Source organism: Necator americanus, chromosome V (genome assembly GCF_031761385.1).
Source record: "Necator americanus strain Aroian chromosome V, whole genome shotgun sequence".
NCBI classification, from domain to species: Eukaryota; Metazoa; Nematoda; class Chromadorea; order Rhabditida; family Ancylostomatidae; genus Necator; species Necator americanus.
Genome location: NC_087375.1, coordinates 25,601,399 through 25,625,574, shown reverse-complemented (window position 1 = coordinate 25,625,574; position 24,176 = coordinate 25,601,399). Strand labels below are relative to the sequence as shown.

General features: G+C 42.2%; 5 protein-coding genes across 6 annotated transcripts; all 5 read left to right on the top strand.

Annotated features, from left to right (window-relative positions):
- Window positions 1-8,303: 8,303 nt before the first annotated feature.
- Window positions 8,304-8,798, top strand: RB195_015175 (uncharacterized protein; the record flags this gene model as incomplete). Its single annotated transcript, XM_064205760.1, has 1 exon — window positions 8,304-8,798. The coding sequence occupies one exon, from the start codon at window positions 8,304-8,306 to the stop codon at window positions 8,796-8,798; it is 495 nt and encodes a 164-aa protein (XP_064061641.1).
- Window positions 8,799-17,402: 8,604 nt separating this feature from the next.
- On the top strand, window positions 17,403-18,524 carry RB195_015174 (uncharacterized protein; the record flags this gene model as incomplete). Of its 2 annotated transcripts, XM_064205759.1 has the most annotated exons (2): window positions 17,403-17,760; window positions 17,836-18,524. In XM_064205759.1, the coding sequence occupies 2 exons, from the start codon at window positions 17,403-17,405 to the stop codon at window positions 18,522-18,524; spliced, it is 1,047 nt and encodes a 348-aa protein (XP_064061638.1). The 2 variants fall into 2 exon arrangements, with proteins under 2 accessions (XP_064061638.1, XP_064061640.1); XM_064205758.1 differs by lacking the exon at window positions 17,836-18,524 and having other exon boundaries at window positions 17,403-17,822.
- Window positions 18,066-18,524, top strand: RB195_015173 (uncharacterized protein; the record flags this gene model as incomplete). Its single annotated transcript, XM_064205757.1, has 1 exon — window positions 18,066-18,524. The coding sequence occupies one exon, from the start codon at window positions 18,066-18,068 to the stop codon at window positions 18,522-18,524; it is 459 nt and encodes a 152-aa protein (XP_064061639.1).
- Window positions 18,525-18,827: 303 nt separating this feature from the next.
- Window positions 18,828-19,163, top strand: RB195_015172 (uncharacterized protein; the record flags this gene model as incomplete). The annotated part of the gene is made up of 1 exon (XM_064205756.1): window positions 18,828-19,163. The coding sequence occupies one exon, from the start codon at window positions 18,828-18,830 to the stop codon at window positions 19,161-19,163; it is 336 nt and encodes a 111-aa protein (XP_064061637.1).
- Window positions 19,164-19,634: 471 nt separating this feature from the next.
- On the top strand, window positions 19,635-20,075 carry RB195_015171 (uncharacterized protein; the record flags this gene model as incomplete). Its single annotated transcript, XM_064205755.1, has 1 exon — window positions 19,635-20,075. One exon carries the CDS (start codon window positions 19,635-19,637, stop codon window positions 20,073-20,075), a length of 441 nt encoding a protein of 146 aa, XP_064061636.1.
- Between the last annotated feature and the right edge of the window lie 4,101 nt (window positions 20,076-24,176).

Sequence of the window (24,176 nt, the reverse complement as noted above, 5' to 3'; positions counted from 1 at the left end):
ATTTAATAGAATTCGATGGCTAAGAAAGCTCAGATTCCACTTCTATTGTTACGTTTGGAGGATCGCGAATAGTTTCGTGATAAGAGGACCTAGAGGTGGATATTATATATATATATATATATATATATATATTCTATATATACAATACTCTGCATGAACATTGAAAAACCGACGGTGAGTAACGGTGCACCGTCGGCCACCGTCGCTTGCTCATAACTGCTCATAGAATGAAAACTTCAGGACAATTTATATATCATTAGATTCCTCCCTTTGAGATCTATATAAAAAGCGACATGTTGTTGAGAAAGGAGCAAAATGACGCCAAATATGCGCCAAAAAGCAATAATTGGAACCTAACATAGCCTAAGGTTATAGTTGAAAAAGTGTTCAGAGACTCAAACTTGCAAATTTGGTCAGAACAGCAAGAAATAGTTGTAGGCGAGTACTTGAAATTGCTGATTTGTTATCTTTTAGCCATTTGTACGTCATTTTTAGTCATTTTAATTGTTGTATAAAATAGCGGTTCCTCCTTACTTTGAACGTTTGTTGCAAGGAAAGACGTCGTCAGAACAGCTTATAAAATTGCGGTTGAGCCCAACTATTCCTGTATTTTGTGGGATGTGTATTGCATACAGACAGACGAATCCCGCTCGTACACTAGAGTATCGCAAAGTTTGAAAATCCCACTTTTTATCTTTTTCCTTTCATTTCATCTCTACTTTGCACCTCCAGTAATCACCAGAACAGAGTTCAAATCGAAAAAACCCAAGCAGAGCGCTTAAAACAGATAATGTACATTAGTTCATAAGGTTTGTTTTCCTCTGAATAGATTTTCTCGCTCTATTATAACACCTTCTTTTCATAACAGTCCGTAGAAAGGATGAGTATGAAGCTTACTATTAAATTTTCTATCTGACTTCGCGGCCCGGCTATTTTCGCTCCTCAACAATGGCTGGCCTATTGCACCATTGGCAGTGAATGCTGTAACATTGGAAGGAAACATTGTGTGGATGTCAACTCCACATTTTATCCCAAGAAATTCAAATATGTACATGGAACGGAAAAAAACGAACACTTCACTGCAATATATAGTACCAATTCACATCACTATCAAAACGTTAATATTCATTCTCTCATGTTGGATTTATTAGCGCCAGCTGGGTAGCTCGTTTTTTCGGTGTAGTTGGAGTCAATTTTTAAATAACAAGAACAATGAATTATATAAAAAGATAGTAGTCATTGTTCGAACTACATGTATAAAACAAAGGATAAGATAGTTCAGATCTTTTCGTATTAATGACAGCTGAAGTGGAGCGGTCAGATCAGGTAACAATATTAATAGTCTCATCTTCACTAGAATTCGATTAATCTTAGTCTTTGATTTCATTACGTACTATCTGCAAAAGATTAATTCAGAACTGTTTCCAAACAAAAATATGCGACGTCTATATATTATAAATGTTGCCTTTCCAACATTGTAGTTGCCAATGGTGCAATAGGCCAGCCATGGTAGAGGTGCGAAAATAGCCGGGCCGCGAACTCAGATAGAAAAATAAATCTCGAATAGTCTTGGAAACGATATCATTCAACTCGAAATGTTGTGGCGAACTTGATTTTTTGTAAATCAAGGAGCATAGTATTGAAATAGTTGCTAAAATTTAATAGTAAGCTTCATACTCATCCTTTCTACGGACTGTTATGAAAAGAAGGTGTTATAATAGAGCGAGAAAATCTATTCAGAGGAAAACAAACCTTATGAACTAATGTACATTATCTGTTTTAACCGCTCTGCTTCGGTTTTTTCGATTTGAACTCTGTTCTGGTGGTTACTGGAGGTGCAAAGTAGAGATGAAATGAAAGGAAAAAGGTGAAAAGTGGGATTTTCAGACTTTGCGATACTCTAGTGTACGAGCGGGATTCGTCTGTCTGTATGCAATACACATCTCACAAAATACAGGAATAGTTGTGCTCAACCGCAATTTTATAAGCTGTTCTGACGACGTCTTTCCTTGCAACAAACGTTCAAAGTAAGGAGGAACCGCTATTTTATACAACAATTAAAATGACTAAAAATGACGTACAAATGGCTAAAAGATAACAAATCAGCAATTTCAAGTACTCGCCTACAACTATTTCTTGCTGTTCTGACCAAATTTGCAAGTTTGAGTCTCTGAACACTTTTTCAACTATAACCTTAGGCTATGTTAGGTTCCAATTATTGCTTTTTGGCGCATATTTGGCGCCATTTTGCTCCTTTCTCAACAACATGTCGCTTTTGTATAGATCTCAAAGAGAGGAATCTAATGATATATTAGTTGTTTTCATTCTATGAGCAGTTATGAGCAAGCGACGGTGGCCGACGGTGCACCGTCGCTCACCGGTGTTTTTTCAATGTTCATGCAGAGTATTGTATATATATATATATATATATATATATATATATATATATATATATATATACTATACGATATATACCATACTTTTGTGGATTTCCATAGAAAAGGGTTTGCTCTACAAAAAGGTCATGCTGCCAAAATTTGTGGACGTTTTTGTGAATGTTCTCTACCTCAAATTTGCCAGAACCAGGAAAAGGAAAAATTCGGTTATTTTTAGAACGCGGTCCTGTTTTCCTAAAATAGGAATTTTTGCCAAAATTCTGATTTTTTCTCCTGCGCAGAAAAGTATAAGGTACTAAAGAACTCGGAATAACTTGGTGCAAAAAATATTACTCTCCAGTATGCTGTTGCCGAGGAATTTCTCCATCACACGCTGTACGCTTTCCTACACAATTTTCAGGATTTCCCCGTTTATTCCTTCCTTCCAAAAAAATTTGTTCTATATATATCATGATCTATCATGATCATGATCATGATATCATGATGTATAATAACGGGCTTTTTCTGTCACGTGTGTCTGTCTGTGTGTAAGTCACGAAATTCAAAAAGGGGGGTGCCACGGGTCCACCGGCGTCGGCTTGGTGCCTCGACATTAGAAAGCTATAAAATGAGGTGCGACGGGCGGCGCCAGATACCTATAGAAGGAGGGTGCGACGGATCCACCGGCGTCGAGTTGTTGCCTAGACGCCGGAAAGCAATAAATTGGGGTGCGACGGGTCCACCATCGTTGGATTGGTGCGCGGGCGCCAGATAGATATAATATGGGGTGTGACGGGTCCACCGGCGTCAGATTGGCGCGCTGGCATCAGATACCTATAGAAGGGGGTGCGACGGATCCACCGGCGTCGAGTTGTTGCCTCGACGCCGGAAAGCTATAAATTGGAGTGCGACGGGTCCACCGTCGTTGGATTGGTGCGCCGGAGCCAGATACCTGTAGAAACGGTTGCGACGAGTCCACCAGCGTCGAACTCCTGTGTCGTGGTGTAGAAATATCGCACAGTAACTTCGTGTGCATGTCCCTAAAGGTGAATTGGTCGTTGCAAACGTTTTATAGTCGTATCCACTTTCCGCGTTGCTTTTCACCTCTACGACTCCTCCGTTCTTCAGAAAAGGGAACCATGATTTCCAAATGCTGCTTATATAGTAGCCAACTGTTTGCATGATCTGATGTGGAGCGCTATCTTTATCAATACGATGATGTCATTCTCTTCATTTAAAATGAAACATCATTCTGTGATAACTGTTGGGGGAAACAAGGGGGAATCCTGTACTTTGAGTAATGATTCCATGTCGTGTCTATATTACATTCGTATCGAAGGAGTGCGTAAAGGCGAATTTTGAATGTTCTCCTGTAGAACTGACGCGTTTACAAAGAGAACTATGGATCTTTAGCTCAAAGTTCCTTTAAAAAAAGAAGAAAACGTTGTTAGAAAATCACAATTCTAATTTTACAGAAAATGCCACTATTATTAATTTATTTTCATTAACCAGTGATTGGATGGAACTCACGAGCATCTTCTTATTAGTGTCGAAGAGTGAAACTGTGCGTAAATAGTAGGAAATAGTGCGGAAATGGTTCCAAACCTCAAAAAGGGTAGGGTATTCCTCTTGATTTTCCCCAATAGTTATCACAGAATGATGTTTTGGCATAAAATGACGTGAAAGTCATCATTCTACTGATAATGATAACTTTCCACGTCAGATCACATAAACATCTTGCTACTATTTAAGTAACCGCTCACATGCGTGTTTCCAGTTAATGAGAACGGCATGCTACTAACTTGAGACGAACGGAGAAGGAAATGGGCACGCAGAGGAGTCATAAAGGTGAAGAGCAAAGCGCCCAGTGGTCACGGCTATGAAACGGCTGCAACCATTTATCTTTTGCGTCATGCACATTAAGTTATTGTGCACCAATGACCGGGTCCAAAGACGCCGTTGGATCCATCGCACCCCCTTCTATAGGTATCTGGCACCGGTGGACCCGTCGCACCCCATATTATAGCCATCTGGTGCCGGCACACCAATCTGACGCCGTTGGACCAGTCGCATCCCCTTCCATAGGTATCTGGCGCCGGCGCAATAACTTGACGCCGTTGGACTCGTCCCACCCCCTTCTATAGGTATCTGACGCCGACTTTTCTAACTTTTTTTTATCTGACTTTTCTTCGAATTTCGTGACACACAGACAAACACACACACACACACACACAAACACGGACTAAGCTCAATCATACTAACAAATTTTTGGTGCCATATTTGTGGCTATTCATACTAGGAAGAATGAGATGAGCAAGTCGTTTTCAGGATGGTTTCCCCCAACTACACGCTTGACGCTGGCTTAGAATTCAGAACGGCAAGCTCCTGTTTGTAGGTAGAGAAAAGAATATTGATGTTTCAGGGAGGCAACTCTAACTTCATACGTCCAACGGATGAGTATATTGAAGAAGGACGCGTTTTTCAATTCGCTGCTTTTGTCACCTACCCTATTGGTTTTTACAACTGCTCAGTGACAAAAAAGGGCGAGACAGAACATCGGCTAACTACGCGATTATTCTTTTTTTTTCACACGCCGAAATTGTAAGTGAATCTATCACTACTTTTGCTAGCTAATTAACTTCCGATATAGATTATCCAAAAGTGAATTGGAACGTGACTTATAACTCCACTAGACCGGGTTCACTATTAGCAAAGTGGAACCATTTAAATCCGGTTAAGGGATTTCGAGGAAGGTAAGTCCATTGACAAGTTGCTGCTTTACATCTTGCAATCACAACAGACACCAAACTTCCACACATTTCGAAGTGCCCAATTCGATCGTATGTATGTATGTATGTATGTATGTACGTGTGTGTGTATGTATGTATGTATGTATGTATGTATGTATGTACGTGTGTGTGTGTGTGTGTATGTATGTATGTATGTATGTATGTATGTATGTACGTGTGTGTGTGTGTATGTATGTATGTATGTATGTATGTATGTATGTATGTACGTGTGTGTGTGTGTATGTATGTATGTATGTATGTATGTATGTATGTATGTACGTGTGTGTGTGTGTGTATGTATGTATGTATGTATGTATGTATGTATGTATGTACGTGTGTGTGTGTGTGTATGTATGTATGTATGTATGTATGTATGTATGTATGTATGTATGTATGTATGTATGTATGTATGTATGTATGTATGTATGTATGTATGTATGTATGTATGTATGTATGTATGTATGTATGTATGTATGTATGTATGTATGTACGTACGTACGTACGTACGTACGCATGCGTTTACAAAGAAAACTATGAAACCTTCAGTCTAAATTTCCTTTCAGAAAAAGTAGAAAACGTTGTTAGAAAAATACAATTCTAATTTTACAGAAAATGTCGCTATTATTAATTTATTTTCATTAATCAGTGATGACGAGCGGAGGGACAGCAAAGAAAGTATGAAGTCCGTCCTTAGCCATACGCTCAGACTGGTATATATATATATATATATATATATATCATGATCATGATATATAATAACGAGCTTAGTCCGTGTGTGTGTATGTGTGTTTGTCTGTGTGTCACGAAATTCGAAAAAAGGGGTGCGACGGGTCCACCGGCGCCAGATACCTATAAAAGGGGGTGCGACGGGTTCACTGGCGTCGGATTGGTGCGCCGGCGCCAGAGAGCTAGAAAATGGGCTGCGACGGGTAAGAGGGCGTCGGATTGGTGCGCCGGCGCCAGATACCTGTAGAAGGGGGTGGGTCGGGTCCACCGGCGCCAGACACCTATAGAAGGGGGTGCGACGGGTTCATGACATGATTAAAATTTTGTCTATAATGTACTGGTAAGGAGTGTTTGAAGCTGAAACTCGAATGTTCTCCAAGTATAGAACTGACGCGTTGAGAAAGAAAACTGTGAAATCTTTCGCTTTCAATCATAATATAAAAAAGGAAGAAAGGTTGTTGGAGGTACACAAGTCCAATTTAATAGAAAACGACACTAAATTTAATTTTCGTTGATCAGTGAAGGCGAGCGAAGCAAACAGAACAGAAAGTCTGAAATCCGGCTTTAGCCGGGCGTTCAGTCTTCTGTTTAGACGCGTAAGTTCTACATTTGGGAAAAATTCGAAGTTCAGCTTCAAACACTCCTTATCAATATATTATGCCCAAAATTTAAAGGTCTTACGCGATGTATGGGTTTTTCTCCTGTTTTCTATAAACAGTTATCAAAGAATGTTTTAGCATAAAATGACGTGAAAGACATCATCCTTCTGATAAAAATAACGTTCCACGTCAGATCACATAAACATCTTGCTACTATTTAAGCAGCCGTTTGCATGCGTGTTTCCACTTTCTGAGAACGGCATGTTATAACCTTGAGGGAAACGAACGAGAAAATCCACCCGCACCCGGAGCAGTCGTAGAGGTGAAAAGCGCCCAGTTACAACGGCTATAAAATGGCTGCGACCATCTATCTTTTCCGTCTTGCCCACCGGGGTATCACACACCATTTCGATGCCGATGGACCCGTCGCACCCCATTTTATAGCTTTCTAGCGTCGAGGCACCAACTCGACGCCGGTGGACCCGTCGCATCCTTCTTCTTGAATTTCTTGACTGACACATACACCCCTTTTTTGAATTATTGAAAATGAACAACGCCAGCACATCGCTAAAGCCCACAACCTGAAAGGTCAACTGCCTGAGGGGAGCATGAAATCCTTGGCAACAACCATTCGTTTCGTCACGCTGAACTGCCGGACACTGTCGAGTGAACTCCAGCAAACCGCAACAACAGCAATGATCATGATCATGACATATAATAACGGGCTTATTCTGTCATGTGTGTGTCTCAGTCACGAAATTCAAAAAGGGGGATCAGCACCCTTTTTCAATGTATGGGAATCTTTCGCCATACAACAGTGCAGGTTATATAGCTCGTACGCTCCTAATGCGTACACTCGCACGCTTGATTGCGTTTATTGCGCAGAGGCACCACGAGCAAGTACAAAGCTATAAATTGGGGTGAGACGATCTCACGGATTGGTACCAATAACTTGTGCGCATGCCGCGAAAGCGGGATGGTGTTACAACCGTTTCACAACCAGTGTCACTACCCGTGTTGCTTTTCAGCTCGATGACTCCTCCACGTATCTCTCTCCTTGCAGATCTGAATCATCTTGGTAACATGCTTTCTTCAAAAAGTGGAAGCATCATTGCGAACGGCTGCTTAAATAGTTGCGAAGAGCTTACATGATCTGACGTGGAACGTTATCTTTATCAGTACGATAATGATGTTAACGTCACTTCACGTTAAAACATCATTCTGTGATAACTGCTGCGGGAAAACAGAAGGAGAACTCATGCTTCGAGGGATGCTTTCAAATTGTGTCTATAATATGTTGGTATCAAAGCAGTGTTTGAAGCTCAAGTTTGAGTGTGTTCTCTATATGTAGAACTGATACGGTTGGGAAGGAAACTATGAAAACGTTCGTCTAAATTTATAGAAGACAAACCGTTGTTAGAAATACAACTCCAATTCTACCAAAAATGCCTCTACTAGTAATTTTCATTGGTCAGTGAAGCTGAGCGGACACTGCAGAATGTGTGAAGATCGGCTTAAGCCGGACGTCTGATCTGGTATACACTAGGGTGTACGGAAAGTATCTGCCGAAAATTTCGCACTAGCGCAGATTTTTTTGGGATTTTTCAGGAAGTTCCTGTTTTAAATATATTATATAGGAACACTACCGCTCGTATACACATAACATATCTGGCTCCCTCTTCCCTGCCTGCTTCATCCTATAATGGCCGAACATTCCACCCATATTTGACACGTACTCCTTTACGAGTTCGAATCTGGCACCCCGCTGCTGAAGCTCATCGAAACTCAAGAGCAATAAACTGCGATCTCTCGGAATGGTGAAAAGGCTTGGTCAGTGGCACCCGCATTCATTGAGCGACGGCAATCGCCAAAGACACCTGGACATCTGCGCTCAGCTGCTCTCCAAAAGCCGCAGATTCGGCTGGCTGGACACCATTGTCATTGGAGATGAAAAATGGGTCCTCTACGTCAACCACACTCATAAACGTGCGTGGTACGCTGGCGCTGAAATTCCGGATCCTTTCGTGAAAGGCGAGATCCACGAGAAGGTCATGCTGAGCATCTGGTGGGGAGATCATGGAATCTACCGTTTCGAACTGCTGCCGGTCAACACGACAATTACTGCCGAGTCTACTGCACTCAACTGCAAAGACTGGCCGACAAGATCCGCAAGGAGCACCCGAAGCTCGACAGCGTTTTGGAGCTCGGATGGGAAGTTCACCCACAGTACAGGCCGGACCTGGCCCGAGCGACTACCACCGCGTCCAAGTCGCCGGATTTCTAAGCCAAAGGAATCCGTGATCTTATGAGACAATGGCAGAAGGTTGTCGATGTTGATGGAGATTATTTCGTCGAATGATAAAATGTTGTTAAAAAGTTGTGTTGTTTTGAAATTTTGCCGTACTTTGACAGATACTTCCCGAACACCCTAATATATACCAGTCTGAGCGTCCGGCTAAAGTCACTGTCACTTCAGACTTTCTGTGGTGTTCTCTTCGCTCATCATCAGTGATCAACGAAAACCCATATTAGCGCCCTTTTCTGTGAAATTAGACTTGTGTATCTCTAATAATCTTCTTTTTTTTAATCATAAATAAAGGCAAAAGATTTCATAGTTTTCTTTCTAACCGCGTCAGTTCTACATTTGGAGGATACTCAAACTTCAGCTTCAGTCACTCTAATACCAGTATAATGTAGACAAAATTTGAAAGTATTACTCGAAATGTGGGTTTTCCTCCTGCTTCCCTCTAAGAGATATCAATGAGTGATGTTTTAGCAGAAAATGAAGTGGAAGACTTTATCCTACTGATAAAAATAATGTTATACGACAGATCATGTAAACTGTTCGCTACTAGTCAAGCGGCCGTTTGCATGCACGTTTCCACTTTCTGACGAAGGCAACCTACAACACCGCTACTAACTTGTGTCCCAAAATCCGTCGCCGACGGATTAATCCGTCGCAAACCGTCGGAATTCTTGGAAGTGGCCAAAATTAAATTTTGAAAGTACCATTCGAAAGTAAATGAGCTGCTGATTTCAACTACACTTCGAGAATTTACTTTTGACAAACGTGTAGCCTGAAAACGGGCAAAGTTTCCTCAAGCCCCGTTAATTACTTTCACACCCCCGCAATCCTTCCATTGGCATATCCCGCAGATACATCTCCATGGAAGGAAGGGGTGTTCATAGGATTTCCGCTTATTTCTCGAAATTGGACAAAATGTTTATTACATCCGTAATCAGGAGGTTATTTAGAGCATTTTGGTACCCCACATCATATATAGGTTCGAAATTTCCCAGCCCAGGCATGGTCTGCCAGGCATCTCACACCTTCGATAGGTGACTCCTCTGGCGATTTGGCGTCACAGAGAGACAATAATGTTTGAGCATAAATGAACGGTGACGAGAATTCTAAAGAGTTCTTATTTGTAAAAACAGTAGTGATAATTTGAAACGGCTAGGAAGGAAAATGACTGACGAAATTAAACCAAGAAACAAAAAGAAAAGGAGAAGGAAGAAAAGGAAGAAGTGAATATTATTCGAATTGAACTGCAATACACGAAAAATTCAAAAATTTAAAAAGTTTCGATTTTTTCTTCCATAAAACGTCTTAATTTGTTACATGTCTGTCTTTTTCAGGAGGTTTGTTTCGTTTGTTTGTATTTCTTTCTGAGAGCTTGTGAAATTGAAGTAGCTGTATGGTTCCGATGACTAAAAGCTGTGTAGAATTCTCGTCACCGTCATTTATGCTCAAACATTATTGTCTCTCTGTGACGCCAAATCGCCAGAGGAGTCACCTATCGAAGGTGTGAGATGCCTGGCAGATCATGCCTAGGGCACGATAACCATTCCAGCTATAGAATATCGCCTGCCCTATAAGAGGGCGGAGTCAGTGTTGAAATTTTGAAGTTTGTAAATAAAAGTGAATTCAACATCATTCGAAAGAGCGTCTTTTTGTGAGAAGAACCGGGTATTTGAGGTACTGAAAGAATTCATAGAAGCTGCAAAAATTTCTGTTTTGTGAAAACAGACGAAAATTTCCTCAATTTGGTCACTCGAAAACCATGTCTAGCTCTCATCCAATGTTAGCGCCTAATTCAGTTCTCGTAAAGGAAGAACAGTTCTAAGCAAATACTGAATCGCAACACTTAAGCGTTCATTCTAAGCTGTTGACAGCTGTTCAAAAACTGGACCAAATAACGAAATAGAGTAATGTTGTAAGTTTGACACTGGAAAAACTAGACATTTTCAAAGCTAGAAGCTTACAATATGAACTATTGTCAAGTACAAGTTGTTTGCTGAAAAATTTCCGAAAAGATTTTTCACAGCTTTGAAAGCATGACGTTTTATTAATCTTCGATGGAGCACTTTCGTGAATTTCTGAAGAGAACGGAAATTTCGAACCTATATATGATGTGGGGTACCAAAATGCTCTAAATAACCTCCTGATTACGGATGTAATAAACATTTTGTCCAATTTCGAGAAATAAGCGGAAATCCTATGAACACCCCTTCCTTCCATGGAGATGTATCCGCGGGATATGCCAATGGAAGGATTGCGGAGGTGTGAAAGTAATTAACGGGGCTTGAGGAAACTTTGCCCGTTTTCAGGCCACACATTTGTCAAAAGTAAATTCTCGAAGTGTATTTGAAATCAGCAGCTCATTTACTTTCGAATTGTACTTTCAAAATTTAATTTTGCCCACTTCTAAGAATTCCGACGGTTTGCGACGGATTAATCCGTCGGCGGCGGATTTTGGGACACAAGTTAGTAGCGGTGTTGTATCAACTTGAGGCGAACGAAGAAGGAAATAAACATACGGAGGAGTTAGAAAGGTGAAAAACAACGCGCCCAGCGACCACGGCTATGAAACATGCCATTTACCTTTTGCGACATGCACACGAAGTTATTCTGCACCAATCCGACACAGTGGGACCAGTCGCACCCCATGTTTTAGCCATCTTTTGCTAGCGCACAAATTCGACGCCGGTGGACCCGTCACACCCTCTTTTCGAATTTCGTGACACACACACGTGACAGAATAGGCCCGTTATTATACACCAGTCTGAATGTCCGGCTAAAGTCGGGTTTCAGACTTTTTGTGATGTTCTTTTCGCTTGCCATCACTGATCAATTAATCAAAATTAATCGAAAATTAATGACAGAGACATTTTCTGTAAAATCAGAAATCTCTTTTTGTAACCACGTTTTCTTCTTTCTTGTTTACTATAAAGAAAGGCGAAAGATTTCATAGCTTCCTTTCTGAAGGCGTCAGTTCTACATTTTGAGAATATTCAAACTTTAGCTTCAAACATTCCTCCGGCTCCAATATAATATAGACACATGTTTTGTGATAGTGTGCCTGCGAGGTTTTTAAATGGAACTCTTTATTTGCCTGACGTTTCGGCTTTTTCGCCGTCTTCAGAGGCCTAAAATTTTTCTTTGTCTTCGTTTTATCTGTGACGGTGTCAGCGCAGCATTATCCAAGCACAATTACAAGATGACGCGATCTTGGTAAACTTCCCAAATGCAGACATCAAAAGCCAGCTTGTTAGAAACAGAAATGAGTCTGTATAATAGATACTGCATCTGAGAAAGATGTGTTATTTGTCCTCACGGGAAAACAGGCGAGGACGCACAAATGGGGTAATATATGAGATTGAGTGCTTGATGTGCAGTGCAACTTACATTGGGAAGATCGGTAGGAATGTTGGAGTGAGGATTAATGAACACATGGCAGGAAAACGACGAAAAAGTTTGATAACACCACTAGAAAGGCGCAGACATGAGGCCCACAACGGGAACGATTACGATGTGAAATGCGTTATACTGGCTCACGAAACAGAAATATCGGCAAGGAAGACGTCAGAGGTGTTTTGGATTCTTAAAAGAAACCCTTCAATGAATAATAGGAATGAATGCTTGTCGATAACGAATGAGTTCTTGCCACTTGTACCGCTCTGTGACCTATAACCGCCTGATATTCTGTGTGTAGATCAAATTATCTATACTTATATATTTATCTACATTTATATTTATTTCCTTATATTTATCTCTGCTGGTGATCTACACGCAGCAATACTCATTCGCTGGTACACTGAGTGACAAGTGCGTGCTACCAGCCGCGCCACGTCCGGTGAAACAACACGTAAGACCAATTTCAATGTTTTCACTACCCTGAACGATTTTCGAAACGCTGATCCAGGGTATTGTGGTACTTGACGGGATAAACGTAGCATTGCTCTAGTCATCCTCTATTTAGGCCTCTGAAGACGACGAAAAAGCCGAAACGTCAGGCAAATAAAGAGTTCCATCTAAAAACCTCGCAGGTACACTATCACAAAACAGAGACAAAATATGCCGAGGTTTCAAGACAAGAGAACATTCGAATATAGGCACAATTTTAAAGCATTACTCGAAGTATACGTGTTCTACTGTATTTAAGAAGCCTGTTTCTTTCTTCTTCCATTTTCTGAGGAAGGCATAATACCAACCTGAGGCAAACGTGAAATGAAACAGACCCACGGAGGAGTCATATAGGTGAAAAGCAACGTGCGCAGTGGTCACGGATTAAACGTCCCATTTATCTTTTGGGACATGCACACGAATTTACTGCGTGATAATACTGCATAATGGCACAACAATTCTAAGCCGTTGCACTCGTCGCACCCCATCTTATAGCTATCTGGCGCCGGCGCACCAACGAGATACCGGTGGACCCGTTGCACCCCATTTCATAGCTATCTGATTCGGGCGCACCTATCCGACGCCGGTGGACCCGTCGCACCCCCTCTTTGAATTTCGCGACTGATGCACACGCAACATATGTTTATGTTAAACATCATTGTGTGATAAACTGTTGGGGAAAAGAGGAAGAAAAAGGAGGGAAAAAGGAAGAAAAGGAGTGTCTGAAGTTAGAATCTTCTCCAAATGAAAAAAATGTCGCGAATAGAAAGGAACTTTTCCCCAAGAAAAGAAATTTTTCGCCTAAATTTATTCTTAAAAAAAAAAGAAAGAGGAAGGGGTTGGTTCATAATTATTTTTGTTTAAGTATTTTCAGTATTTTCTTTCAAAAAAAAAATCTAAAAATATCTTTGAAGACATGATACAACAAGAAAGAGTAGAATGTCGCGCATATTCGCCGAGCAACTGCATTTTTGAAAAAGAGGCAAAAAGTGGAAACCACACTTGAAGGCATCACCCCAGAAATCTGGGGTGGTACGGGTTTCAGGTACGTTATGCCTATACGGGGTCGCGGATTGTGGGGAAGAAAGTGATTGCTTTTATCTCTCCCTGTATCGGTGGAAAAGAGCGACGCCTGAATGTTGTTTCTAATGACGGGTTCCGTTGCAATGCGCAACGTTGGCGCTCCGCCCCGCCTGCGATTCGTCAGAATGGGGTTCGCGTCCCACCCCAGATTGTGATGATGTCTTTAAAGATGAAAATCTCAATATTATATCGTTTTCTGAGTCTGAATCAATAAAATTAAAATGCTTTGAACTATTCAGGTTTTGTTCACATTGTTATGTGTGGAAAATCGTAAATCACCTTCTGAGAAGAGTATCTTCTTCTGTGAATTGCTAACTAAAATATGCTGCTATCAGTAGCATTCCATAGAAAAAAAAACTGCCCTACAAAAAGGAGACTGTACTGTTCTTGGGACCTCTTATTTTTCTTTGAACTTATGCGGGATAGAGATAGGAAAATGCTGCTTTTCCCACATTTCCATTTGTACCGTCCAAAACTGGGAGAAACAACGATTGCATTGAACCACAGAAACCATGGAATTTGCAAATTATGGAATTTGAGAGAGAGGATCCTCCTCATAATAATTTAAGAGAGCGATCGCACAACATTATATTTGATCAGAATTAGGCTCTTTTCAAGATCATAAAATCTTGCGCGCTCAAGCGAAAATTGTAAATCTGGTTTTCTCATTCCAAGAAAGCGGAACGGCGTTTTGAAAATGATCCCAATAATCGGGAATGGGGTCTAAAGAAATTCCCGTATGTAGAATTTCTCTTTCCCGGTTCTTGTTCTCTTGAAATCTGGACGGGAAAAAAATAAAAAAAGGCGCGAAACGTTTAGCTACTCTCACGTCAATTACAAAAAAAAAATTAGAATGTCACAAAAACAGCAATATGATTTATATGCCTATGAGATTTTGGTAAAACTTTATTGGTGGCATGACTCGGCTTTATCAAAAGTCTGAAAATGATTCGGGATTTTCGATGCTATGCAAATCCCATCAAAACTCCTCTTCCCTCCTTACTAAGCCTTGATGTAGCTCTTAATGTATCACTCAAAAACTAAAAAGGAAAACGAGCTCGCCGAGTAGAAGTGCTGTTGAACCACCACCACCATGTTCTTACAGATTTTTACCCAAGAATAAGATCTATGCTCCGGGGAGTATCCTAAAGTACTGCTGTATGGACAGTGTTAAGGGACTGCATGGGGACAATACAGCTTACAGAATATTACGAGCGGCATAAAGTCATCAGTCATTGATAAGCACTCATTTTTGTGGTTCATAGATGGACTCCTTACAAGAGTGAATAGCCCTTTCAATGTCTTCCTAGAGGTATTTTTTTTTCTCGTGGGCTAATATCGTACAATTTATTTTAAACTCATTTCCCTCATGTCTCTCATTCTCGTACCGCTCCCACGGTATCATCGAACTTCAACGTCCTTCACTAGCCAACTGTTCTTTGATACACAAGCGCAGCAACCTTTCACTTTCTTCAATGTAAATGGCGTTGCACACTAGGCATTTTATGAAGTAGATGACTCCAATATTGTTGTAATCTTCAGCGTTACCTTATGGACAAGAAACCCAGCAGTCCGACAAACGCTGCGTATCGTAGGGTCTAATACTAATACTATTAGTTGTCGTTTGATACGTCCACCAAAACAACATCATTTTGCAACTGCTTGGAGAACAGTATAGTGTAGCAGTTACGGAGCCAAAGATAAACATGATGCACATGAGAAATCTCCCTTCATTTGGAATCTTCACTGGTTTACTCGCAGTTAGAGATTGGGTCTTAGATTTCGATCCCGTTCAAACTAGCTTTGCTTGTCTGCTTTTGTGAATCCTCACGTCCTATCTCCTGTGCGCGTTCCCAATGCAGTTTTGTTTTGTTTGTTCGCAATTCAATGAAATACTACTAAAATTATCTTTCAAGGTGCTCTTTTCACGATGTTAATGATGTTAACGATCTTCAAGAAGAAAATTTGAGTTTTTGGTCGTTAAAATTTACTAAATCCACGTTTAAACTGTTGGAAACAATCGGTTATCTAAATATTCACCCCTTAGGTGTAGTTTTAAATTTCTATCTCTTTTGCAATAATTTGACTCAGCGGAATCTCGTATCCGCGCGGTGCTATTATCACATTATCAAAACAAGAAGCTGTTTTTTCGTTCTTCTTCTCCGCATTCCTCTTTTCTTGTTGTATTATGTGCTTTTTCTTTGAAGATATTCCCGTAGATTTCAAGGACTATTTCAAAAGAAATATTTTAACTACTTTTCCTCCAAATTTGCTTCTTCTACTATTTCGTGTTTTCGCTTCTATCACCTACAGAATTTCATAGTTGCCGTTCGTTCTTCGGCGAATTTTCCACCTGTCATTTTCGTCACACAGGAAGTTTGCAATATAATTAAATGACATTAACGACGAACTGTCGCAGCAGCGTGGACGCTATGAAGGAGATGAAAGTATGCATTTATGGTGTGCTGGTGCATAAAAGCAAATGTAACTTATGGAATTCATTTTTTTTCTATTCTAAAGTTTACTTTTTCCACTTCCCAGATTTCAGAGAGCATGTAAAATCTGTAGAATTAACTTATTTACAAAGCGTCCTTTAGCAAAGTAAGATCAAACTAGACTTCATTGCTTCATAAAACTTATTACTTCAGAAAAATAAGAGGACATATGTTTCACTTCCATCTTCATAAACCTTATTAATCGAAGTTGGCCGAACTTGATCGAAGAAGGAAGACTAGTTTTTTACCTCCATCCCTGCAAATTTCAATAATAAAAAATAGCACGAAAAACGATCGATTCCGAGCAAGTTTCGTAATCAGAAGACAGAAAATGGCCCAACATTAATATTTCCTACACTTCTTCAGTGTCCGATCTGGTGTCCCAAGCGTGTTGGCTGTGGAACCGGGGTAGCTAGGAACCGAGTTAACTCATCCTCTGTCGAGATTAAGACTACACCCTAGACTTTCGTAAAGGCTGAAGAGGTGATAGAAAAGGAACAGAGTTTACATTTAACCATACAACAATGTGCAGTGCAAGACTGCCTTGCACTTTTCAAGTTGGTAATTTTAAGGAAGAGGTGAGAAGCTTCAATTAACAGACAATGAGAGCGTTTGTTCTGAATTTGTGAAAAGTTTCAAACCTTTTTTTCCATAGGTTTCCCTTGAAGCCAGCGTATCACGAAACAAATGATTTGGGGTCTCTGTGGGCGAATGTAGGGTTCGGGGAATAGACTGCGAGCATAAGCGCAAGTATATATGACACGAGTACAAGGATGAACTTCCACAACGGTTTACCGCCTCATAGTGGCGTGGAGATGACACTGGGCGTCGAACTGTGATGCACAGCGGAGGTTCGTCCTCTGGCAGGGTCCCTCAAGATGAGAAGGAGTTCGACACATCCGACATTCCGACTTCTCGGAATCGGAAGCCTAGCTAAGAGTAGACCACTGCTAAGATTCACCACCGTCTTGGTGGTATGTCGCAAGGTGGTTCCCTGATTCATATAGGTTAGGCGACGACCTGTGGTGAAAGCTGAGCTCGAAGTGGCATGGCTGCTTAGGTTGGTTAAAAGTCTTTTTGTCACTCCAGCATATTCACTGCCTCAGTACCCTGCACACTGGGCCCTGCCGTCTCAGACGTCGGACGGTATGGCCACCGGTGAGAGGCGATCAAATCTCAGGTTGTTCAGGACGTCATTGATTCTGGATCAAGGCGAAACACGCACGACTCGCCATGGAGACTGTCTCAGACTGTGTATTTACAACGCGAGAACAGTTTCCACGAACGCTGACCTGCATGCCCTTCTCGGAGCTGCAGAGCGTATCAAATTTCACGTGATTGCTCTGCAGGAGACCAAGTGCAGAAGGAGCGACGTACGACAGATGAATGACGGTACACTCGTCATTCGTGGAGAGAACGTTCCGTCGCGAAATGTAGGCGGTGTTGGTTTTGTTGTGCATCCATCTGTCGTCCATCTCGTCGATTCTCACGAGATCCTGTCACCTCGTCAGGCCATTCTTCGCCTCCGCCCTCTGCGCCAAAAATCCATCAGTATCACCAACTGCTAATCACCAACATCAGCAGCTGATGATTCCGAATTGGACGCGTTTTACGAGGAGCTGGAGGAAGTAGTCGGCAACGAGAAGTCCTTCTACAAATTCGTTGTCGGAGACTTAAACGCAAAACTAGGAAAGGCCACACAAGAGGAATGCAGGATTGGAAGATTTGGACTAGGGGACCGGAATGAAAATGGTAATCGTCTCGCCGGGCTGTTGTCCGCCGCTCGCCTCTTTCATGGGAACTCTCTTTTCATGAAAAAAGATCATGGTCAGTGGACATGGGAATCCCCCAATGGCGCGACTCTTGCGGAGATCGACCACATACTCACCAACCGGAGGTCGTGTCTACTTGACGTCTCAGTAGTACCATCTTTTTGTAGTGGTTCTGATCAGCGTCTCCTTCGTGCGAAAATACGACTTAACCACACGATGGAAAAGAGCATCTGCTATCGGCAACGAAGGAGAAAAGAAGTCGTCTACGACGATTGCGTACTCGAGGACTCCTCATCCGAAGGTGACTGGCACATCGAGGAGGACCCAAACGTGGACTACGAGATGCTGCTCAGAGGATTACGAGCCTGTGCTGAACGTGCCTCGAAGCCGCGCACGACAAACTTGGATCGAATTTCGAAGACCAAGGAATTGTTGGAAAGAAGAAGGGCTTTGAGGCTTTATCCGAATGCATCTCACCTTGAGCGGTTATCAGACTAGCTGCAGAAAAGCGTTGCAGGAGGATCTTTCGAAGTACAAGCAGAAGAAGATTCTGGAAGCGGCACAAAGAAGAACGAGTCTAAAGAAGTGCCGCAGGGATCTCCGCGAATATAATATTCCGCTAGCAACCTTGCTGAGCGAAGACGGGACTCGCACGTCTTCTTGTCGTGAGATGGAAATCATTACGGAGAGGTTCTACTCGAACCTTTTCCGTTCATCAACTCCTGTGTCAACCCGATCATCCCCACTGGTGAAGCTCCACCACAGATTCTCCCTTCGGAGGTACGAGTCGCTATCAAGAGCATGAAACCTGGCACAGCCCCCGGACCTGATTTTATATCAGCAGACTTTCTTCAGGCTGGTGGCCATCCGCTTCGTGTAATCTTTGCAGCGCACATGACATCCTACCTTCAGAGAGAAAGGATCCCAGACCAGTGGAAGACCTCGCGAACCGTTCTTATCCATAGGAAAGGTGACCGAGAGGACCTTCGGAACTACCGTCCGATATGCTTGCTGAGCGTGTTATACAAGGTATTCACCAAGATCATCCTCACACGCATATCTAGGACGCTGGATGAAGCCCAGCCCCAAGAACAAGCTGGATTCCGCCAGGGGTTCAGCTGCTTGGATCACATCTAGACCATGTCGAGGGTCATAGAGATTTGCCGGGAATACCGCCTGCCCCTTGTTCTAACCTTCGTCGACTATGAGAAAGCCTTTGACAGCGTAGAAACGAATGCAATACTGTCAGCACTGGTCGATCAAGGTGTGGACGCATGTGAGGACATTAGCCAATTGCTACGATCGATGCACGACTAGGATACAGCATTTCCACCGCCCTCTCACCATACCATATTGGAAAGAGGGTACGACAAGGCGATACTATATCACCAAAGCTGTTTACGGCTGCATTGCAATGGGTAATGAAATCACTTTCCTGGGAAGAAAGGGGCATACGTGTTGATGGAAGATTACTCTCGAACCTTCGTTTCGCGGACGACATCGTTCTATTTTCGAGCAGTACCAATGAAGCAGAAACGATGCTCAACGAATTGAACGAAGCAGGGAAGAGAATATGACTACGAATAAACAGAAAAAAAGACACAGTTCATGAAGAACGCCTATTGCGAGGACAGAGGAGTACAACTTGAAGGCTCCCAAATCGTGGAAACTTCGTCATACGTATACCTCGGACGTTCTATGAACATGGAAAACGACTTGAAGGAAAAACTGAATAGAAGAATGACAGCAGCATGGACAGCATTCGCAGCCGTCAGAAAAGCTACAGACCAAGTGACGGACCAAGATCTTCGTGCCCATCTGTTCGACTCGACATTCCTTCCAGCGCTCTGTTACGCAGCGGAGACGTGGGCAGACACCGCGGCCACGTCTAGGAAGCTACTCACTACCCACAGAGCCCTTGAGATATGTCTCTTGAAGTTTAATCGGCGCACACAGCACCTAGCCGGTCTTCGTAGCTCCGACTTAAGAGGAATGCCCCGTCTTCGCTACCCAGCGGAATATGTATCGAAAGCAAAAAGCAAAACATAGATGGGCCGGTCACATTATGAGAAGAATCGACTACAGATGGACTAAAAGGACGCTAGAGTGGATCCCAAGGGACCCTAAACGCCCCCAAGGGAGACCGCCAACGAGATGGGGTGACGTGTTCGCTACACGGATGGACCAGCTGAGAGCTCAGCTGGATATGGCTCAAGGACCTCGTCGACGTCACTCACGAAGCTTGAGAACATCTTGGATGACAACGGCGAGGGAACGAAACGAGTGGAAGAGATGCTGGGGCCCGCACGTTCAGTGAAGACGGGCCATCTAAGTATCTAAGTAAGTATCTAAGTATAAGGATGACCTCTCTCAATTGATCTAGAAAACTAAACTAATCGACCTGAATAACTTCGTGAAGACTTCTTTGGTCCCATGAGATAACGAAATCTGCCACAGATGTTCACGCTCCGCATTACGAGCAAGCGGTCTAAAATTAGTGAGGTCTCCTTAATAGTTTATTTGAGTGGAAATGGCTGTTCAGGGAAGTGTGAGCAACTGTGGCGGATTTCGCGCATCTCATGGGAGCAGAAAAGTCTTCACGATGTTTTTAAGGACTAGTTTGATTTTTTTGATCAATTGAGAGGGGTCATGCCTATGCCCGTGGCCCATATACTTGCGGTTATACTCGTAGTCTACTACCCGATTCCTACATTTGTCTACATTAAAGTGATTTAAAGTAAAATAATGGATTGTGAATTGAAGTGAACGTGATGACGCAATCCAAGCAGATTGATTAATGGCAGACGCTTTATTTTTTTTATCCCTTAGATCCGAATCGTTTAAGGAATTGTAAACAATTAGAGCGAACAGACTGCCTTCCCCTAATTTAGACTTTGTCGACAATTAATCTTCAATCAGAAACATTGCGTAAAAATGGGCGAAACCTCTGCTGCCATTCTTTTCGCGCACGTCTGAATTACTTCTTTCCATCTTGACCATCATCTTGTGCTCAAGTCACCTAGTGCCACACTCTTCATCCCTATACCCTCTTATGGTCCCCTCTTCACCTTTACGGCGCTTCTTACGGCCATCAGATGGAAAAATTCTATCGCGTTCGCGATCCTGACCAACGGTATGATGAGGTGATGCGGATAGTGGTTGCCGCAGGACTGGTAATCTTTCTATCATCCTTTCAATCAAAATTTTTCACGGAACAATGGACGACGGTGCCATTATTCTAATAACGTGGTACAAGCAAGAGCGGAAGAGATTCGTTGCAGTACCAGTCGAAGTTCCCAGAATTCATTGTGATCATTGACCAAAGTTGTGACTTTGAGCGTTACTGTAGCAACAGACGTAGTACACAACGCGAAGAAAGAGTATTCAATGTCGTCACTATTTTCGTATTCATTGTTGTGATTGCAATTTCAGTTGGAGTGACGTTCTCCTTAGCTCAGTCGGGCTATTCAACATTGTGTAGGTCTTCGCACTTCCACATTGGAAACTCCCGTTCTTGTTGACGAGGAATTTGAATCCGAACCCTTGCACAGCCAAACCTTCACTTAAAAGGGAGATTACAGAAAGTGAGCTAAAGGATCGTTAGAGTAGGTTCGAGAGTTGAAAAATGCACCTGTAGAAGATCACAAGCAAGTTGGCTATCTTTGCAGATCATACGCAACTTTTTGTTGGTCAAATGCGTTCGATGCAGCTCGATGTTTCAAATTTCATAAGAGTGGCCCACAAGAAGTGGATTCATGGAGGTTGCATGTTAAACGGATACAGCCAACAACGAAATCTATTTGATATAGGTGGTAAGATTGTACCACCTACCTCGAATGTATTCCGCTGTTCTTCGACTTGCTTGAGAGTATTGAGTTTGAGATACTTCCATTCGTACCACTCGCGAGCAGAAAGTACCTAGAGGTTTCTCCTTTGCGAGAGACATTTTTCCTTAAACAACTTCCTCCCTATCAGTGAGTCAAGCGATCCAGTTTTTTTTCTGCAGTATTGTTCTTTATTATTATTGGAGTTCTTTTTATGCCAAAATGAGGTTTTTTTAGAATTTTCGAAGTGGAATATTGCGTTTATTTAGGATAGTCCATTAAATATCTTATCGCCTGCAGCGATTGCATTCCTGTTGCTCATCGAACTGCATGAACAGGATCCAGTTATACTTACGTTTTTCCCGGTAATGTGCGGAAGTTGTCCCATGACTTCTACTTCTGCGAGAAACATTTGTCTTTTGCCATGTGCAGCAGCGTACCAACTCTTGGAATGTTGTTGTAAGATAGAGCAGCGAGCGTCGTCTTTCATTTTCACCAGGAAACTAATCTCTACATCATCCTATAAACGGAGCGTTCAGTGGTGTTGATCGCATTCTCTTCTTCTTAATAAAAGACCGAGGCGGCTGTGACGGAGTCAGTTAGAGGTCCGTTGTAGTCTAGAGTTCTAAACCGTCCTTGTGCAAACCAGCCGTCTTATCCCTCCGGGATCGATAAATTGGTACCACACTCGTCAGAAAGGATAAAAACACTCCTACTAGATCACTACTGTCCCCCGCATTGTAATAATCCAAAGCGCGTTCCAATACGTCAACGATTACGAACTGCGTTGGCGCATCCCAAGTTTATTGATACACCACTGACTTCATCTTTTTTAATAAAAGACAAAGTTGTAGAAAAGTGGATCAAAGAAGGAAAGGGTTGGTGTAAAAAAGATGGAAAAAAGAGGTTTTTGGTATTCTTCTTTATATCTCACTATTTTATGCGCTGTGAAAACAAGACATAACGTATATCAAAAAGAAATTACAGAATCAGAACTGTGCATGTGAGAAAATTTGGATGTTGGATAAAAATCTGAGGGATGTAAAAAGTGCCCTTGGTCTTTGACGTACATATGCTATATGCAAGGATGATGGTGGATGATGCTACTTGGATGTGTGGGCGTGCAAATGTGACATCAGATAGACGATGCTAGCTTAGTCCGTGTGTGTGTGTGCGAAGAGAGCACTAAACACTTAATGTGTGTGTTTGTCTGTGTGTCACGGAATTCGAAAAAAGCGGTGCGACGGGTCCACTCGGCGCCGGATAGGTGCGCCGGCGCCAGATAGCTACAAGATGGGGTGAGACGGCTCCTGCGGTGTCGAAATGGTGAGCAGGAATTTCGTGTTCATGACGGAAAAGATAGAAGGTTGCATTCGTTTCATATCCGTAGTCACTGGGCGCTTGGAACGATATCTTCATCAGTAGGATGATGCCTTTCACGTCATTTCATGCTGGAACATCATTCTTTGGTAACTGTTGGGGGAAAACAGAAGGAAACCCATATTTCGTGTGATACTTTTAAATTTTGTCTACAATATATTGATAAGGAGTGTTTGAAGCTGAAGTTCGAATGTTTTTGAAATGTAGAACTGACGCGTTTAGAAAGAAGACTATGAAATCTTTCGCTTTTAGTTATAATATAAAAAGGAACAAAGATTGTTGGAGATACACAATTCGATTTTCATAGAAAACGGTACTAATATTAATTTTCGTTGATGAGTGAAGCCGAGCGAAGCAAATACCACAGAAAGTCTGAAGTCCGGCTTTAGCTAGACGTTCAGACTGGGCTTTTCTATATTTCATGGATCTCCCAAGTCTCATCCCTAGAATTAAGGGTCCTGAACACCTTAGTATTATATAATAGCCTTAGCCACACCTTAGTAATTTTTCCCCAGTAGCTGGCACACACACCTTAACAGCTTTTCCTGCCAGTTCATAAAAATGAAGGATTTAGCAAGAAATTATGGGCTCAATTCATCTAAATTGCAGATTGAGGAAAGGCTACACGACACCAAAATCTCTAATAAAGGCAGCATATCATGAATCTGAAGTAGAAGGGATTTCAGGTGGAGTATCCGTATACGGGGTCGTACATTATGGAGACCGAGGTGGTTTCGTTCATCTCTCCCTGAATCACTGCACGCTGCCGACCCACGAATGCTGTTCTGTACGCTGTCTTCTGTTGCAGCGCATCACCTTTGCACGCGCAGCATCCATTACTACTTATCGGGACAGTCCGAATTGATTTTCGATGAATCGTAGGGCGGAGGCGGCGCAAGGGGTGGAGCGCTGCAATAGATAGCGTCGTTCAAAACAGCATTCTGGA